This window comes from Scyliorhinus torazame, chromosome 2, assembly GCF_047496885.1.
Source record: "Scyliorhinus torazame isolate Kashiwa2021f chromosome 2, sScyTor2.1, whole genome shotgun sequence".
In the NCBI taxonomy this organism is placed as follows: domain Eukaryota; kingdom Metazoa; phylum Chordata; class Chondrichthyes; order Carcharhiniformes; family Scyliorhinidae; genus Scyliorhinus; species Scyliorhinus torazame.
Window position 1 is genome coordinate 338490083 of NC_092708.1, and position 20280 is coordinate 338510362.

The 20280-nt window shown below is 40.2% G+C and overlaps 1 protein-coding gene across 2 annotated transcripts in view; it reads left to right on the plus strand.

Moving 5' to 3' along the window:
• The first annotated feature begins 230 nt into the window (after nt 1-230).
• Nucleotides 231-20280, plus strand: part of cdc42bpb (CDC42 binding protein kinase beta (DMPK-like)) — a 199287-nt gene continuing 179237 nt past the window's right edge. For both annotated transcript variants that reach the window (XM_072490425.1, XM_072490426.1), the window contains exon 1: nt 231-642. In XM_072490425.1, the coding sequence (XP_072346526.1) occupies nt 468-642 (175 nt within the window). In that variant the 5' untranslated portion in view covers nt 231-467. The remainder of the gene's footprint in view (nt 643-20280) is intronic.

Below are 20280 nucleotides of genomic sequence, written 5' to 3' on the forward strand. Positions count from 1 at the left end.
ACGGTGGGCAGCCGCGGGGAGACAGAGGCCAGCAGCCAGGCAGAGGCCGGCATGAGCGCCGCCGGATTCCCACTGAGGACAAGACGCCCAGGCGCTTGAGGCGGCAGAGCCGGGAGATGAGGGACGGACGCACTTGAGCGGACCAGCTGGCGGCGCGGGCCGGGCTTCAGCTCAACTTGGTTTATTTTTTGTTGGAGGAGGGGGTCGGGGTGCAGTCGGAGGGAGGGGGGGGGTGGGGGTTGTGAGTGAAGGAAGCGGTGTGACCAGCTGGGCCTGAGCCCACTTCAATCCTTTTTGCCTTTTAACTTCAGCCGTGAAAATGTCAGTTGCTGCCTTTTTTTAAAACGTGAAATAAATCACTGCTTTGATCCCTTCCGGGTAACTGGACGCGGCTCGGTGGTCGCCTTTTGAGGAAGGATCTTTTTTTTTGGGGGGGGGGGGGGGGAAGATAAACTTGAGAGGATAAAATGTCAGCGAAGGTTCGCCTGAAGAAGTTGGAGCAGTTGCTCCTGAACGGACCCCAGATGAATGCAAGTTCAATCAGTGTGGAGACTTTGTTGGATATTTTAATCTGTTTGTACAACGAATGTAGCAGCTCGCCTAGCCGACGGGAAAAATACATTGCTGAATTCCTGGAATGGGGTAAGCAAAGCCTTAAAATGATCCCAGTCTGAAACGGTATCGCGCTTTGAACTGCGCCCAGATTCGAGAAATAAATGTTTGTTTACTTTTGTACAACAGACTGGGCTAAATCTCACTGTATTTTCCATTAAACGTCGAAAAATGAACTATTTCCACACTTATTGAGAGGGGCTTATCAAAATTTTCAATTAATAACTTGGATTATAATGTTTTGAAATGTTACAAAGTTTCCTAAAACACGATTGCTTGTATTAAAAGAAAAGTCCAGACTTGGACAAAAAAATTTGGAATGGGAGACAATTCATCAACATGTTCAGGCACACATCTACTTGACTCCTTTTTGCTCAATAGCTTTCCTTAGAACTAACCAGGACCAGCAGCAGTTTAATCCACTGCTGCTTTTGCAGCCCTATTGGCTTTTTATTAACGAGTACTTCACTGTACATACAAGTTTCACAATTGCAAGTCAGTAAGTAGACATGTGATGGGAATAAAAGCTCTTCTGTTTCTTCTACCACCAGTTTATCAATTCTTAATGTGCTATTGCTAGAGATTAGCTTGCTGGAAGCAGGCATAATGTTATTACAGAAACGTAGTAACAGTTATATTTAGTTTAGTTTATAATTAAATGTCTAATGTTCTGTAATATGTTCACAAACTAAAAGGATTCACTTCCTGGCCTGTTTTATTGACCTTAGTCTTAGGATTGGCAACTGAATGGTGAGCCATTGCATTCACTTTTAACTTGGCTTAAAAAGGATGCAAACAGTAAAAGATAGTAGTTTGACAACTTGCACAGTTCCATTTCTGGAAGGTCATCTTCCGTATTATTTGAGATCTGACATCATTGGGTGGTGCTAGCAATGTCTATTATGGTTTGGGGATTTGTTGTAATCCATGCTGCTAATTCCATATACTCTGTTTTTTAACATGTAATTGAACCATTTTCAGACATGCAATTCTTGAATCTGAACAGTTTAAAATTTCTATTGATCATAAATAGACACACGTTTAGAATATATATTTTACAATTTTTTGTATCTGCAAGTATGCATAAATCAGCTAGGTTGTTGTGAATGGTCCATCATATTGCTACTCTTTTCATTAGGAATATGAACATGACCTATCACTGGAAAGTTTTAATCAGTTTCCAACATGCTTTCTAAATCACATAATTTTAATTTTAATTGAAGTTGGTCAAGATATTAAAGTAAAATAATTAGTTTTGATATTTAATATTCCATCTATAACTTCTGGATCATTGTTTTGGGGCTGGTTTAGCACAGTGGGCTAAATCGCTGGCTTGTAATGCAGAACACAGCCAGCAGCTTGGGTTCAATTCCCATACCAGCCTCCCCGAACAGGCGTTGGAGTGTGGCGACGAGGGGCTTTTCACAGTAACTCCATTGAAGCCTACTTATATAGAACATACAGTGCAGAAGGAGGCCATTCGGCCCATCGAGTCTGCATCGACCCACTTAAGCCCTCACTTCCACCCTATCCCCATAACCCAATAACCCCTCCAAACCTTTTTGGTCACTAAGGGCAATTTATCATGGCCAATCCACCTAACCTGTACGTCTTTGGACTGTGGGAGGAAACCCTCGCTGACACGGGGAGAACGTGCAGACTCCGCACAGACAGTGACCCAACGGGGAATTGAACCTGGGACCCTGGTGCTGTGAAGCCACAGTGCTATCCACTTGTGCTATCGTGCTGCCCAATACTTGTGACAGTAAGTTATTATTATCTTTTTTTCTGATAAAATCTATCATTAACAATGCAGCTTAACTATATTAGAATACCTTTGCAGGCACTTGTATGAAATTTTGCAGAGACCCTAAATGGGGTCTTTGCTTTTTCACCGGGTTCAGAAAAGGAACATTTCCCTCTTGAGAATATAAATAAGACTTGGCACGTGCGTAGATGCTTCTTTGTGAACCTTACAAAACCTCTTGTTTGGGGCTCCCTTTTTGACTGCAACACATGAATTGTATAGTTGACTAGTCAACTATATTGTAGATTAGATTTCATTTGTGAAGAGATTTGTAACTATATACACTGCTGATTTATGCAGAGTGAATATGTGATTTTTAAATGTTTTTATTTCAGTACTAACTGGACCATAAAAAGTGCGGTACGTCCCTAAATATTGATTCATCCATTAATCTTTACAATTCAATTAAAATGTCATTTTAATATTTAGTTAAATGTAAGTGGTTTTGAAGAAGTGACTGGATCGATTAAGGACATGCAGTAGATGTGGCGTACGTGGAATTTCAGAGCGCATTTGAGAAGGTGCCTTTAAAATGGCTCTTTGCAAAGCAAGTTGTTTGGACAAGAAACAAAGTGGTGGAATCTCCCAGGGCTTCTCCTGGTCCGCTGTTGCAACTTCAACAGAAGCACTGTATGTTTGTTAGTGAGGTTTCCACCATGGTTGCATGTGATTGGGGGAGAGTGCATGGAGATTCACCACTAAAGAGTATGCATTGCTTGGGCTATACAAGGTTTGGAAGTGGTTTACCTCAATATGTTAACACTTGAGCCACTTTTGTTTTTGGCATATATATATATATAGATGATTTGAACTTGCACGTAGAGACCACAATAACAAAGTTTATTGATGACAACGGAAAGGGTGGGAGATTTGACGAACAATTAAGAAACATTTGCGATACTGGAGCAATCTCCATTGAATCTGATAAGGCTTGGGAGGTTTATTTGAGGTTTTTAATAGCAGCACTTTTGATGCATTAAGGCCGATGATCAGCCATGATATTGAAAGGTGGAGAGGCTTGAGGGGCCATGCGATTTACTATCTTTTGTGCTCTTACGGATAGCAAATTATTATTTCCCTAGCTGGGGTATGAGCAATGAGTTTAAAAAAATAAATTTTAGAGTACACAATTATTTTTTTTTTCCAATTAAGAGGCAATTTAGCATGACCAATCCACCTAACCTGCACATCTTTGGGTTGGGGGGGTGAAATCCACGCAGACACTGGGAGAATGTGCAAATTCCACACAGACAGTGACCCAGGGCCGGAATCGAACACCGGTCCTCAGTGCTGTAGGCAGCCGTGCTAACTACTACGGCATTGTGTCGCCCTGAGAGATGAGTTTTAATTAATTAATAATTATCATTGGGATGAGAAGAGAGCATTGGAGCAATTTCTTTATATAGAAGGTTGTTGGGACACAGATTGCTCCATCACGGATAATTGAATGGAGTTCATTGCATTTTAAGGACAATTGGCCGTATATTTGAAATAGTGGAAGATTGAGTTCTGTGGTGAGACGGCAGGACAGTGGGATTTGTTTGGATAACTCTAGTAAATAGCACAAACATGATGGGCTGAATGGTAGCTTCTGCGCTGTTTAAGTTTCTATCTGCATGCTGGAATTAAATTAAAGCTGGAAGTTGATTGAATTTCTTTGGCCAAGGCTTTTGCCTGAAAGATAGAAAACTTTCATTCACGTATTGCCAACAGTTAAAGCTATTTACACTAGATGACTTAATTACTCTATTGTACAATGTTTGTGATCTTGTGGTGGAATGGTTTATTCATTGGTTGTCTATTTGAAATATTTTCTATTTATAGCCAATTCCTCAAATTCTGAAATGAAGGGACGAAATGCAATTTTAATCATAGTAATCTGGAGTCACTTACCGTTTAAATGCTTTTGTGATATATTGACAGGGTTTTGTCTGGCTGACATCTGTTCCATTGTTCCAAATTCTGACATTGCAGTTGTTTCTCCAACAAACTAAACTTGTAACTTACAAAAAAAAATCAGTCATTTTAAAAAAAAAGCTCAAATAAAAAGCCTGATTTCAATTGAATCCCTGACAGAACATCCTCCAACATAACTTTCAAAAGGTTAGATTAGAGGTGTTGAAGAGGTGGGTTTGATGTCGATTAGTTGTCCCATAATTACTGGGGTTGTTAGAAAAATGCCAGCTGTTGTTTTTAAAAGGGCCTTTTTATCCAAACTGTGAGCATTGTGAACAGTTTATGTATTTGAATTTGTGTAAAATGGTCTTTGAGTTGAGCGTTTTGGGAATGCAGAGTGCCATGTATATTGCAAAATGTATATAATTTCAGCATATTTAAAGCAAGATTAGATATTGAGACTTGATTGTCCACGTGATTTTCTTTTAGCAATACACTGTCTGCAATTGTGTCTGACGTGCTTTTGCCATCACAGTTTTCTCATAGTATTTTGTAATTTGGATCGCTAAGTTGGTTAGTAAGTGCCTGAATATATGTACACGAGTAGGAATTTGTCACAATCACTGGAGTATAGATCCCTGTGGCATTCAGTTTTCAGTTCAGAAAATAGCAATAATAAGGTTGCTTTAACCCTAAATATAGTTTTGTTCATGCCCACCCTATTATTGTCTCTCAAGGGATATATAAATTAACATCAGGCACTAGCACGATTGGAACTTGAAGAAATAGAGCACAAAGGAGATGACAGCACTTACTGTACAGTTGCTGCTTAATGTTATTTATTTTATATGTGCTACTCTTTGTGATTTATCTTAGGCATTAATAAGTCCACAAATTTATTTACATTTGGAAGTTTTGAACAACCTTTTGATTTGAAAATCTCACCCTATTCTTTTAATTGCAGCTAAATAGTTGTCTTTAACCTAAATCTTCCATTTATATCAGCCAATGAGCAACATGTAAATGTGAAAAAAGGATGGGAAAAAGCCACCCATCCAGACATGGTGCAATCACGTACGCTGTTGACCCATCCCAACCATGCAAAGGCCTGGGAGAAGCAAATAAAGCAGAAAGACCTGCAACCATTCAGAAAAAAACTCCTTTGTGACTCCCTAAGGTAATCAAGCAAGGCTCCTGGAGACCGTGTCAGTCTGTAACTCCAATTAATCCCATCTAATTAGCAACCTACCCTCTGTAACTAGAAATGCCATGTTTGCTCAGGGATTTGTCATTTCTCTTTTAAAAGACAGGAAAGGATCCATAGCCACTGCATGTTTTGGCAGTTGTGGAGGGCTAAAGAGATTTTATGCATAGCCAATATTCCTTTTGTGCTATTCACAATCAAATAACCTATTCAACCTAACTGTATTCAATTCTTTCACCTTCTTAAAAGCATCAATCATATTCCCTCAAAGCATGTATTTCTATAATTAAATAGTCCTAGCTTGTGGATCTTTGGAGAGGAACATGGGGTTAATGTTTCTGATTGATGAGCTTGTATCAAAAGTTTCTGTTTTTATTTTCAGATTTCCAACATCTGCAGTAATTTACTTCCTGATGAACTAAATCTAAAAGGCACAATATAATTTTTGATCTTCTCCAGCGCCCTGATATTATTTGCTAATATGTGGGGACCAAAAGTAGACCCAATACTCCAAAGTGAGAAATACAAAACCTTTATGTAGTTATGACACGGTTTATTTTTTACTCCATGGTGCAGAAAGGCAACTTCCTAAAAGTGCATTTGCCTTCGTATAGTCATATCACACAATGCTCATGTACCTTGTAATGAGTTATTGCATACTATCCCTAGGTCTTGATCTGTTACCTTTTCTGAGTACTCATGCATGGTACAAACATGCCTGTGGTTTCCCAAGTGCATTTGTCACATGGAAGGACATCTGCTACACTTAGTTCTAATCAGCTTACTTAGCGAAATTAGCCCGCAACCTATTGATTCAGTCCAAATTACTAACCTTAATGTCATCGGTGAAATTACAAATGGTTCCATTAATATCCCCTCCAAATTATCAAAGAAAGTGCTGGGCAATAGTGGCCCCGTTAAGAGGACTTGTGGCATTCCACTTCAGCGTCTCCTATCCTATTATTAATGACCCCTTTTTAAAAATATGATATCAAATAGTTTCTTATCCAGCATAATATCTGTCCCATAATCCTGTAAGAACTGATATCCTGAAGGGGTAAACCAGGCTCATAAATGATGCCCTGTTGTAATACTCTAAAGTTGCTTCTGTTTGTAATTCCAACTCTCTCTCAAATTGATATTTTTACAGCATTTCTGCAGAAACATTTGAGTGGGTACAAAGTGATAATACCTCGTCCCTCTTAACTTATCAACCATTTACTAATTTTGCCCCATTTTGACAAGATATAGTAATAAACTAATGTGAAATTAATTCCAGCCATTGCTATTATTTTAGAACCATGATGATGGCCAATTGCTTTTCTCAAATATTCAAATGTAACTGGAATTCAAGTTACAGTATGCATGTTTTATGGTTAAAAACAAGAAGCTTGCATAGGACAGTTCAACAAACAATTCACAATTTCTATTGACCTGACAAATTAGTACCAAACAAAGCCTAATGACTGTTCCTGTAATTGAGCCTATAACTAATTATATTTTGTTTAAGATGTAGTACAGGGGACCAATTTTTGATGGACTATGCAGAAATTAATACATGCACGTCACTTCATAACTGCTGTTTACTTTGCGAGATTTATCTGAATATTATACAATGCTGATTTGTAGGAGACTAGGAAGTGAGTGGCATCTGCAGAGTGAAAGACAACCATTTAGATGGTGCATACAGAAAGTTTTCTCTTTGGCCTACTATAGCATTGCTTAAAGGCACTGTTTTTATGAAAGGAATTCATGTAATGAATATTTAATTTAAAATCTGTCTTCAAATACCTGGAAAGTAATTTAACTGCACATTATAATAGGAAGTCCCAGAACGCACTCTTGTTTATGGTTGACATACTTCAGTCAAACTGTGATGTGCCAAAATAAAACTACCAAATTATCCATCAAAGCTTTACCCTGTACCTTCTGTGCAAAGCATGAAATAAGTAGACAGATCAGCATTATATTATTTTTGCTAAACGTGTATACGGCCGTTAACACTTATTTAATATAATTGAATAAAGATTGCACATATTATGCCTAAAGATCAAAAGCAGCTCAGTTCTATTTGAAAACTGCTCCCTCCTAGATTAATGTCATGCCTGCTCTTGGTGTCTCATCAACATACATCGGTGATTGAGTGCATGCAGAATTTCATTCTGATAGTTCAGCAATCTTTTTTAAAGTTCATTCTTGGGATGTAAGCATCACTGGCAAGGCTAGTATTTATTGTCCATCCCTAATTGCCTTCAAGAAGGTGATGAAGAGCTGTTGTCTTGAACTGATGCAGTCCATGTGGTGCAGATATATCTACAATGCTTTTAGGAAGGGAGTTCCAGGATTTAGACCCAGCCACAGTGAAGGAACAGCAATATAATTCCAAGTCAGGATGAACTTGTAGGTGGTGGTGTTCTCTTGCATCTGCTGCCCTTGCCCTTCTCAGTGGTAGAGTTTGCAGGTTTGGAAGATGCACCTCGAGCCTTGGCACATAGCATCTAGTTAATGGTGCACATTGCTACCGCAGTGCAAGGGAGTGAATAATGAAGGTGATAGATGGGTTGTCCAATAAGCAGGCTACATTGTCCTGGTTGGTGGTGTTTGAGCTGCACTCAATCAGACTCCTGACTTGTGACTTGTGCCTTGTAGATGGTGGGGAGGTTTTTGCAGGGAGTTGGAGGATGGGGTGTGGGGGATGAGTTACTCCTTCCAATATTCTCAGCCACTGACCTGCTCTGATAGCCCCAGCATTTATAAGACTGGTCCAATTCAATTTCTGATCAATGGCAACCCCCCAGAAAGTTTATGGGGGATTCATGGATGGTAACAATATTGAATGTTAAGGGAAGAGGTTTAGATTCTCTCTTGCTGGAAATAGTAATTGCCTGGCACTTGTGTGACACAAATGTTACTTCCCAAGCCTGAATACTGTTCAGGTCTTGCTCTATGTGGATACTGACTGCTTCAATATCTCAAGAGTTGCAAAGGTACTGAACATTGTGCAATTACCAATGAATATCCCTGCTCCTGACCATTGTTGACTCCGAGAAGACTGCAGGGAGTTGTAATTGACCGGATTGGATTTGTTCTGCTTTGTGGACAGGACGTGCTTGAGGCAATTTTCCACAATATTTGGTGGATGCCAGTGTTGTAGATGTATTGGTACAGCTTGGCTGAGGGCATGACTAGTTCTGGGATGCACGTCTTCAATACTGCAGCTGGGATGTTATTGGGACTTATAGTTTTTAATGTACTCACTACCGTCAGCTATTTCTTGGCACCACGTGGAGTGAATCAAAGTGGCTATGGTGTGGGGACCTCGGGAGGAAACTGAGATGAATCATCCACTCAGCACTTCAGTTCGAAGATGGTTGTGGTCCTGAGTTTGGCTTCACCAGATTGGCACCTCATTTTTGTGTATGCCTGGTGCTGCTCCATCACTTCTCACTGAACTACGATTGGTCTCCTGACTTGATGGTAATGGTAGAATGAGAGCGATGTTGAGCGTACGGTTTCAAATTGTGGTTGACTGCAGTTCTGCTGCTGCTGATGACCCACAGCTCCTCGTACATTCCCAGTTTTGACCGACTAGATCTGTTCTGAGTGTCCCATTTAGTGCCGTACAACATCATAGTCTCCACAAGGACTGTGTGGTCGTCACTCTGCCAATACTATCATGAACAGATGCATTTGTGACCGGTAGATTGGTTAGCATTAAGTAAAGTTGTTTTTCAATTTCTTTTAGCATTTTCATAAATGCCAATATTTCAGTTATTGAAATAATAGACTGATAATAAGTTGTGGGTGATGTTGTGAATATTGGTGATGTGTTTCCATAATGGTTTCAGGTAGGGAATTCCAGGACTATTGACCAGTTGGTGATATATGATCAGTGAATATCTGCAAATAAGGATAGTGCGTGACTTGGAGAACTTTGGGGTGATGATATTTGCACTACATTGTGTTGTCTTTCTCAACAGTAAAGGCACTCACCGATGAAGGAGCTACGCTCCGAAAGCTAGTGATTCCAAAAAAACCTGTTGGACTTTAACCTGGTGTTGTAAGACTTCTTACAGTGCTCACCCCAGTCCAACACCTCTCCACATCAACAGTAAAGGTAGCAAGGAAGGGTTTGCTGGATTGCATCCTCTACCCACAGGCTGGTGATTGAGAAGATGGAAATTCATTTGTGTCTTTTGGATTGTGTCAGATGACTTGAGTAACATTGTGGCTACACCCATTCAGGTGAATGGTGAGTATTTCATTGCACAGCTAATTGAGCTTGAAGCTCAGGTAGAGGCATCGGAGATTCAGGATGTGAGCTGCTCACCATGGAGTAGGCAGCACCTGCTCTGCTTGTGTAGCCATGGTGTTGATATTATGAGTTCAGTTAAGCTTTGGGTTGGTGGTGATGAAAGCTTAAAGGGCATGATTAGCTTCCTTTTGTTCAAAAAATTATCTGCCACTTATCTGCGGTTGAGGTTACCTGCCACTTGTCCGCTGAAGCCTGGATGTTTTCCAGGTCTTGATGTCGGCTGGTTTCAAGCTTCTTAAGAGTTAAGCTCCATGTCTGGACTTATGACAGAGGGAAGGTTGTCAGTGAAATAGTTGACAATGCTGGATCCAAGGAACTTTCACTGAGGAACTTCTGTAGTGAAGTTTGAGACTTTGCCATCTGACTGCTAGAATTTTCTTTTGACCCTAATTGATGTCAGTTTTGCTTGGGCTTCTTGTGTGTAATGGTGATGAAGTAAATCCAATGCCACAAGGCTGTCAATGCAATACCCATTATTTACGTTTAGCAATTAACCTAAAAAAGTGAACCCAAGGTGCCTGTGCTGCAGTGTACTTTGTGTCCGTTTATAATAAAGCTCATAAATAATACTTTGTGAGTTTAGCGTTCCTTAATAGTGTACATAATTTGTTTTGTCTTGTGCTGTGAATAACCATCCTATGAAAACTGAAAGCTTATGTTATAAGGAGTAACATATTGGCATGGATATTGGTTAGCTAACAGGCTTAAACGGGTCATTTTCTGGTTGGCAATATAACGCATCATGCGCAACGGGGATCAATACTGGGGCCTCAACCTTCTACAATTTATACAAATGACTTGAGAAAGAGACTAAAGGTATGGTTGCTAAATTTTCTTTTGATACAAAGGTAGAATCATACTTACAATGATACAGCACAGAAGGAAGCCATTCAGCCCATCGTGTCTGTGATAGCTCTTTGGGAGAGTCACAGTCTCTGCTCTTTTCCCACTCCCCTCCAATTTTTATCTTTTCAAAGAAAAATTTCAGGTTTTTCTTGTGTATAAAAATTATTAACCTTGTGCCCAGCAGCCAATACCATCACTATGGCAACAGCTGTGACTGTTCCGTTATCAACTGTGCGCTGCATGGGCAGATTCTGTTCAAAATTAAGATTTAATTTTAAAGAAAAACAGAAATTGACAAATGTTTTAGCAACTTCTCTGATGAAGTATGTTTCTATTTCTACAAAGCTGGTATGTGCAAACTGGGGCAAATGGTAGCCGGAATGCAGTGTCAAAGCTGCAAGCAGCACCCTGTATTTTCTGTCGACCATAATGTGGCATTTTCACCCTCCTGAGTCACTGCCAAATTTAAATTCAACCTGATGTTAACACTGGGTTAAAGTCCCAGCAGTTTGGTTACCCCCAGATTTGGAAAGGGTTTGCTTGTCTGTAGAGACAATGATTCCAGTTGCGGATGAGGCCAGAACAAGCGGTCATCAACATACGATGGTCACTCCAATAGGGAGAATTCAGGAAACGCATAACTACACTGAGTGATGAGAATGTGGCACTCACTACCACAGAGTGAATGGAGGCCTGCCTCCTCACCCTAGCTCACAATTCCTTAATGGTGCCCCTCAAGTTCTATAACCAATTATCTTTCTCCAATGGTGAGAAATGCCTATGGTCCTGTGTGAATAATAATATTAGCTGTTACTCAGTGGGGCACATTCCCCTGAGTCTGAAAGGTGTGGGTTCAAGCTCCATAAACAAGGCTAACATGCCCAATACAGTACTGAGGGAATGCCTTCTTCCAGTGGAGCACCAAGACCCCCCCCCCCCCCCCCCCCAAATGTTCCCTCGGGTAGTTTTATAAGATCCCAAGACTATTTCGGGGGAAAAGCAGAATTATCCCCGGTGTCCTGGCCAATATTTGTCCCTCAGTAAACACCATGAGAACAGATTATCTAGTCATTGTCACATTACAAAAATGTTTGATGAATGTTTATCAACCTGGAATGCTAACTTTCTCTCTACACATGTCAGACCTGCTGAGTATTTCCAAATGAATAGTTAGAAAGTAAGTTGTGAAGAGGACATAGGGGCATAGACAAGTGAGTGGTAATAGGGGCATAGATAAGTGAGTGGGAATAAGAGCATAGATAAATGAGTGGGAAGAGGTCAGGAAAATGGAGTATAATATGAGAAAATGTCCATTTTGGCAGGACAAATAAAGTATAGTATTCTAAATGATGAGAGATTGCAGAGCTCTGAGATGCAGAAGGATCTGGATGTCCTTGTGCATGAATCACAAAAGGTTAGTATGCAAGGACAGCAAGTAATTAGAAAAGTTAATCGAGCGCTTCAGTAATATTGGGTATTGGTCTACTTATTTAAAGAAAGGTGAATGCGTTGGAAACAGTTCAAGGAGGTTTACTAGACTAACATCTGGAATGGATGAATTGTCTTCTGAGGAATGGCTGGACAGGCTAGGCTTGTGTCCACTGGAATTTAGAAGAGTCAAGAGGCGACTTAATTGATACACAAACTCCTGAGGGGTGTTGACACAAACTCCTGAGGGGTGTTGACAGGGTGGGTGTGGAAGATCCTAGAACTAGAGATCACTGTTTAAAAATAAGGGGTCATAGTTTGAACGTATGTATGTTTGTATGAAGTTTAAGTTTCAGAGGGATAGTTTAACGTGATATTCTCTCAAGGCATAAGTGAATCTAGTTTATTCTAGTTGTTGCGGTTTATTTCATTGTTCCACGATGTGTGAACCTAATAATGCCAAGAGTTGTCTTATTTGATATATTCTTCAAATTAAAAAAAAAATGCTGGACAAAGGTCGGGAGTATTGGCAAAAGGCAATTGACCAGAGACAACTGTTTCTATTTCCAGCGATGCTGTCTGACTTGAATATTCCCAACATTTTCTATTTTTATTTCTGATTTGTAGCATCTGCAATATTTTGTTTTTGCATTAACCTTGTCTGATCAATATTTTCCTTCTGACGAGTAATTTTTCACATATAGGTTTAAAGAGTGCCACTATAGTATGTTGGACAGTTCTCCCTCCCCACTTTTAACTGCATGAGATGGCTTTCCCTTGATCATGGAGTCACTTGTTCGCAACATTGAACATTCCTCAAATAAAGTTTCAAATTAAAAGGTTTTAGTGCTGGTGAAAATCCAGATAGCGTACATCTGCAAGTTTCCTTGCAAAGCTACAGTGCAGTTCTTGATTCTGATAGGTGGCATGGTAGCACAATGGTTAACACTATTGCCTCACAGCACCAGGGTCTCTGGTTCGATTCCTGGCTTGGGTCACTGTCTGATTGGAGTCTGCACGTTCTCCCTGTGTCTGCGTGGGTTTCCTCCGGGTGCTCTGGTTTCCTCCGACAAGTCTCAAAAGAAGTGCTGTTAGGTAATTTGGATATTCTGAATTTTCCCTGTGTACCCGAACAGGCGCCGGAATATGGCGACTAGGGGCGTTTCACAGTAACCTCATTGCAGTGTTAATGTAAGTCTGCTTGTGACAAAGATTATTATTATTGATATTGAATAATCAGTGGCAGTAAATTTTAATAATTGCAATGAAATATAAAAGCTATAAACTACATACTAAGTTCTTGAGGCTTTTTTTCTAGTTCTAATATGGAAGAAGGTGGGATTTTGCATCCAGTAATTAATGCTTTAGCTTTTGGAAAGTTGCTGTTCTTAATGGCATGTGAAAGAAACAGTACTCCGTTCTGGTACTAGTTTAATAATAGCAGAAAGTTCAGTTCTTGATAACAGTAATGAGATGGGTGCAATTTTTGAAGACTTCTGGCAAATAGAATTTTCCTTCAAAATCTGTGGTGTCTTCTTTTGCCCTCTGGCACTTTTATTGATGGTCAGGAAGATTGACCGTGATTTAATCACTCTATGGAAAGGAAAGCACATAAAGTACTGATGTTGAGAACAAATGTAGCTATTAGACTTATAAATAGAATGATTTAAAGATTCTGAACACCTGCTGGATAGATCAAATGACACTAGGATATTTCTGAACTTAAGTCTTACTTACCTAGAAATATCTAAAAAGAACCTTTGCATGTACTTAGTGCATGGAAGGTTGGCTGTAGCTGACCCTTGCTGAAATTGCTAAAGAATTTGATTGAAACATTCATTCCAAATGTGATGTTATCTGACGTGATATCCGTTGATTATTTTGAATTGTTTATTTACACAAAGCACTAAAGAAATAAGATACGTTCCAACAGATTGGGTAAACTATTTTATAATCAAAATATTGAATTGCTTGAATTTTGCAATACTTTTTATTCTTTTGGACATACATTACAACTGTCTTCCATCCTGTAAATTAATTGTGCCAAATATTGAAAATAGAATGGTCAGGAATAATTTTGATCCCAACCACCTCAATTGGCATCTGATACCAGACAAATCATCTGATTTCAGCATTTTTGTACATGATTAAAAGTACATTTTAAATACAGTTTACCTGTTATTACTTAGATCATTTAACAGTACGGAACAAAGATTGTAACCTTAAGTGTGTTTCTAGTGAGTGACTGGTTGTAGGGACATACGACGATATTGAGATGTTAATATTCAGTGTTAATAGAAACTTGCATGCGTTAAATCAGTAAATCATCTTTGTGATACTTTTAGCATTTAAAATTGAAAGTGTACTTGATATTGGGTAAGTTTGTACTTGGCCTCTGAATATGGTTTCACATTAAATACAGCACAAACAACTGCCTTACAATAAACATCCTACAACTAACTGGCTTAAGGTTGGCTGGGTGATGGTCACATGCTTTGTGGAAAAAAAGCTAGCTATCTGAACATTGTCGAAAGCAGGAACTTGACTTTCACTGACCTTTAATTTGAGACTTAACTGCTGAGGAAGTTCTGCATGAACTGGGTGTGTGTTGGCAAAAAAAAACAATGTTAGTTTACTGGCATTGGAGAATAAGTATAATTTATTACCCACAACCACCACACCTCTTTGGGAAATGTCCGAGCAAGGATAAGGGTGTGTGCATTTTTTTTCTTAAGATTTTTCTGTAATCAGGCCTTTTAAAAAAAAAAAAACATTGAAATTGTTTTTCCTCAAGTAAAAAATGTGACGTGTTTTTTCATGTCTGAACATTAATATGTCCTTCAGCAATCAAACCAATTCAAAGACTAATAATAATGTAGATACACATTCTTTTAGTTTTGATCTATATATGTTGGCCTAACCAAATCAGTATTTTGATTTTTTAAACCATGTGCCATTAGCGCTGGAGAAACTGACTTGTAAAAGTTACTGTAGGGTTCAACAACAACTGGCACTTGTGTAGCAGTTTTAGCACTTTGAACATCCTCCAAGGTGCTTCGCACGATTGGTTTACCAACCAAAATTTGACGTGAGCTACATAAGGAAATATTGGGACAGGTGATCAACAACTTTGCCAAAGGTGTAGGTTTTATGAAGTGTCTGAAAATAGGCAAGAGAGGCAGTGAGGTTTAGGGAAGAAATTACAGAATTTAGGGCTTGGGCAGCAACATCATTATCACCTGTGGTGGAACAATGAAAATAGGGGATGAGCAGAAATTTTCTTTGGCCAGAATTGGACTAGCAAATAGATCTTGAAGGATTGTAGGAGGTTACGAAGATAGGGGAGGGTGAGTCCATGGAAGGTTTTGAAAACTAGGATGAGAATTTTACAGAGTAGGTGTTGTCAGACCAGGAGCTAATGTTTGTCAGTGAGAATAGGGGTGATGGGTAAACAGAACTTTGTGAAAGTTAGGATGTGGGTAGCAGAACTTTGGATGAACTCCCGTTTATGGAGGTTGCAACGAGGCGGACCTGATGGTAGAGCATTGGAACAGTTGAGTCGAGAGTTAATGACACGGATGAGGATTTCAGCAGGAGATGAGCTGAGAGACGGGCAATGTAACGGAGAGACAGCCTTGGTGATGCAGAGGGATAGGAAGCACAGCTCTAAGTGAAATGTGACTCCCAAAATTTGAACTGGGCAAAGCTCAGGGAGCTGGAGTTCAGTGGATGGAGTACCAAGTTTCTGCTGAGGATCAAAGATATCGAATTTTTAGCCCTTCCAATATTTTTAATTGGAGAAAATTCCTGTTCATCCAACACTGGATGTCGAACAAATGATATGGGAAATCCGAGATGGGGCAGGGGTTGAGATGGATCGTGCTTGGAGTTGGTTGATGTTGCAGACATCTGAAACCTGATGTGTTTTTGGATAATGTTGGCAAAGTACATCATATAGATGAGAAGTAAGAGGGAACCAATGAAAGATCATTGGGGACCTCATGTGGGTGCTGAGAAGAAAAGCTTTTTTTTTGTGTTTCTTTGGTTACAATTGAGTAGTGATGGAACTAGACAAGGGCAGTCGCATCCAGTTGGGCAGCAGAGGTGTTGGAGGAGGATGATGTGGTCATCCATGTCAAAGACTGTAGATTGGTCGAAATAGGTGAAGATGGATAGTTTACCAAGGTCACAATCACAGAAGTCATTTATGACTTGATGTGTGGTTATCATACTCTGCAGCTGGAGGCTATTGGATGACTTCAAACATGGAGTTGCAGTAAAGATTGGAGGACTTTGGAGAGGAAAAGAAAGTAGGAGATAAGTGACAGCTTGAAGTGATGAAGGTAGGTTTTTGAGGAGGGGTGATGGTGGTAAATTTGAAGAAGTGGTCAATTAGAAAGGAAGGGGACTATAACAGTGTCAGTTGGGGATACATTCAGTGTACTCTGTTGTGTGTTGAGCCATGCTGACCTGCATGATCTCCAGTTCAATCTCTAATCTATGTTGTTAACTGAGTAAATATTTTTAACGAGGAGCCCTATTGATGAGTCTGTCGACTTTTAAACTTTGTGAAAACTATACAGCTATGGGGAGGATGTTAGAAGTTTTCATAATTTTGCAGCTATGTATTTTCAAGCAAGACTGACGATCAATTGTATATTTCTCACCCATTGAGTAATGATACCACATATGAACTAAAGGAAACAAATCTTTTTTTTTTATTGCAATGCAGAAGACGACCATTTGGTCCATTGAGTCTGCACGGGTTCTCTGAAAGAGCATTCTACCTAAGTCCCACTACCCTGCCTTATCTCCATAACCTTCCCACATTCTTTCTTTTAAGATATAAATCAAATTCCCATTGAATAGCTTGATGGAACCTGCCTCCACAACCCTCTCAAGAAGCTTGTTCCAGACTCCAGCGGCATGGTAGCACAGTAATAATAATCGCTTATTGTCACAAGTAGGCTTCAATGAAGTTACTGTGAAAAGCCCCTAGTCACCACATTCCGGCACCTCTTCGGGGTGTACCAGTTACTACCTCCTGTCATATCAGCCTGGATAGCATCATCTTCCTTTGCAAAGTACCTGCTTAATATTTCCGCTATTTCTCGAGACTCCACGTGCAAGTCCCCTTTTGATCCCTCATAGGCCCTACTCATTCTTTAACTACCCTTTTATTATTAAATGCTTTTAGAAGACCTTGGGATTCCCTTTTATGTTAGCTGACAGTTTCTTTTCATGCTCTCGCCTTATTTTCCTTATTAGATTTTTCACCCCCCCCCCCCCCGATCGTTCTATATTCAACCTAATTTCCCATTGTATTTTCTACTTGATGCCTGTTGTGCGCACACTTCATCCGTTTCATCTTCACCTCTATCTTTGTCGTCATCCAGGGTGCTCTTGATTTATTTGTCCTACCATTCCCTTTCAAGGGGTATACCTTGATATTGCCTGAAATACTTTTTCTTTGAAGGTGGTCCATTGTTCAGCCACCATCTTTTCTGACAACATTTGATCCCAACTCACTTGATCATCCGATCAAAGTTGGCTTTCCCTGAATTAATTATCTCTGCTATTGATTGTTCCTGCCCTTTTCATGGCCAAACTAACCCCTGGAGTAATTAAACAAGCAGCTTCCAAATCCATAGTATTTCCACCATTCACTCTTGTTAGGAAAACAAAGATAGTTTTAAGGGATTTATAGTTGTATTGGTAAATATTAGAAATAAGGTATCGTTTTTGGTGTGCTTATTGTTTCTGCAAAGGTAAAACCTGTAGTTAGATTCTTGCTGGATATTTGTACGTAAGGGGTTTGGTTACGTTTCCACTGTGTTTCTATTGTGCTTAGAGAGGACTATGGTGTGAAAAATAAAAGCCATACGCATGTTGGTGTTGCTTAACAACTGGAGGTCCTTGTAAGGTAAAAAGCTTTAAGTTTTAGTTTAGGTAATTTGAGAGCAGTTTGAGACAGGATCTAAGGGAGTGAACATCTCTCAACTCTGCCAGAAGAAAGACTGGACAGGATGACAGCTGCAAAAAAAGGCAGGCTTCTTAAAGCATAAGTTACAATCCAGATAACCAGGGAATTGGGGCAGAAATAATGTTTAAGACACCTGACATTAAGAGAACAGAGACCAAGGTATTCAGACAAATTCAAGGAAGAGTAAACAAAGTGTTCTACGTTAGAGACAATTACAGTAACTAGATTTAAAGAGGGACAGCAGACTTCAGAGGTAGGTGAAACATTTGATGTCATGTTAATACTGCCTGCGAATAGAAAGTTAAAGCAATTCTGAGCAGTTTACACAGCAGTCAAGACAAAGATCCTAAAAGGGTTGGTATGAAACACTGGGCTGGATTCACTGTTAAAAGTGGAACAGAAGCTTTGTTTGACGGCATCATTTGTAAAACCTGGACTGGATTTTGGAATGGAAACTGCTAAGGGACAGCATTATTATGATAGAAGACTATCAAGCGTGTTTTTGGGCAGTGGAGTTTGGAAATTCTCCTGTGACAATCATCTGAAGGGATTATGAGGAGAAATCCACAGACGCTAAGTTGGGTTCCGAGTGGAGTCTGTACTTAACCACAGTCATCTTGTGTGCTTAAAAGGGACGTTTTGTGTTAATTACACCATTGTAGATTAAGATGTACTTTGTAATCATGTAATCTTTAAATCTGTGTGTATATGTTAAGCTAAGGGGAGAAGTAAAGGAGTATTGCATTATAAACCAATTTTTCATGTTTAATATTTCTTCTTGTTGTTAAACCTAATTAGCGGTCTTGTGGCTCTGTTCCTCCATGGTATATAAAAGAAAAGTAAAAGTTACAGTCTTTTGAGCCAGGGTTCCATTCTGGAATCTCCCATCCAGTTATAACATCAACTGGTATCGTAACACTCTTCATTATTTACATTGGCAATAAACATTTTTGCCTGCATCTTGCTTTTATTACAGTTTGTAATATGTGGCCATTGCTGTAGATGCTTCTGACTGCTATTTATCTAATGTGCTCATGTATATGAAGTAGTCAGCTGCACTTAGAGAAGAGAGCCGAGGAGGACACCAAGATGGGTATCTAAGAAGAAAATCCTGGAACAGGCAGCCTGCAGCACTGAGAGGAGTGTGTGAGCAGAGGACCCTGGGACAGGCAATCAACAGCACTGAGCGGAGTGTGTGAGCGGAGGACTCTGGGACAGGCAGTCAGCAGCGCTGAGGAATGTGTGAGCGGAGGACCCTGGGACAGGTGGTCAGCAGTACAGAGGAGTGCGTGAGTGTGGGACTCTTGGACAGGCAGCCTGCAGCACTGAGAGGAGTGTGAGCAGAGGACTCTGGGACAGGCAGTCAGCAGCACTGAGAGGAGTGTGAGCGGAGGACTCTGGGACAGGCAGTCAGCAACACTGAAGAATGTGTGAGCGGAGGACCCCGGGACAGGTGGTCAACAGTACAGAGGAGTGTGTGAGCGGAGGACTCTTGGACAGACAGCCTGCAGCACTGAGAGGAGCGTGTGAGCAGGGGACTCTGGGACAGGCAGTCAGCAGCACTGAGGAATGTGTGAGCGGAGGACCCTGGGACAGGTAGTCCGCAGTACTGAGATGAGAGTGTGAGAGGCAGAAATCAAGCTAGGTAGCCAGCAGTACCTAGAACCTAACATCACAAAGGCAATATAAGTTTGTTGGTTGGATGAAACTGCTGCGAGGGAGATTTATCAAGTAGCTGAGAGTTAGACCAACATATTTTTAAAAGCGGGGACTACTTGCATTTAAGTGACAAACGAAGGCAATAGGGAAATAAAGTCAAAGCCAGGTAAAATAAAGTTGTATAAGTAAGCCAAAGTAAAATAAAGTCAAATTGAAACCAATGGCAGGATAACTTGGTCGAGTGAGACATGAATCTTGTAGTATGTGGGGAATTGTGGATGTTCCTGGCGTCCTAGACGACCAAATGTGCAGGAAGTGTCACCAGCTGCAGAACCTTCAGCACTGGGTTTCAGAGCTTGAGTGGCGGCTGGAGGCACTGGCGCATTCGTGAGGCTAGGAGCTATGTGGAGAGCACTTTGATAGAGCTGGTCGTACTGCAGCTTAAGAACCTGGAGGCAGAAAGGAAAGGGTGACTACTAGACAGTCCAAGAAAAGTAGACAGGTAGTGCAGGAGTCCTCTGGGGTCTTGC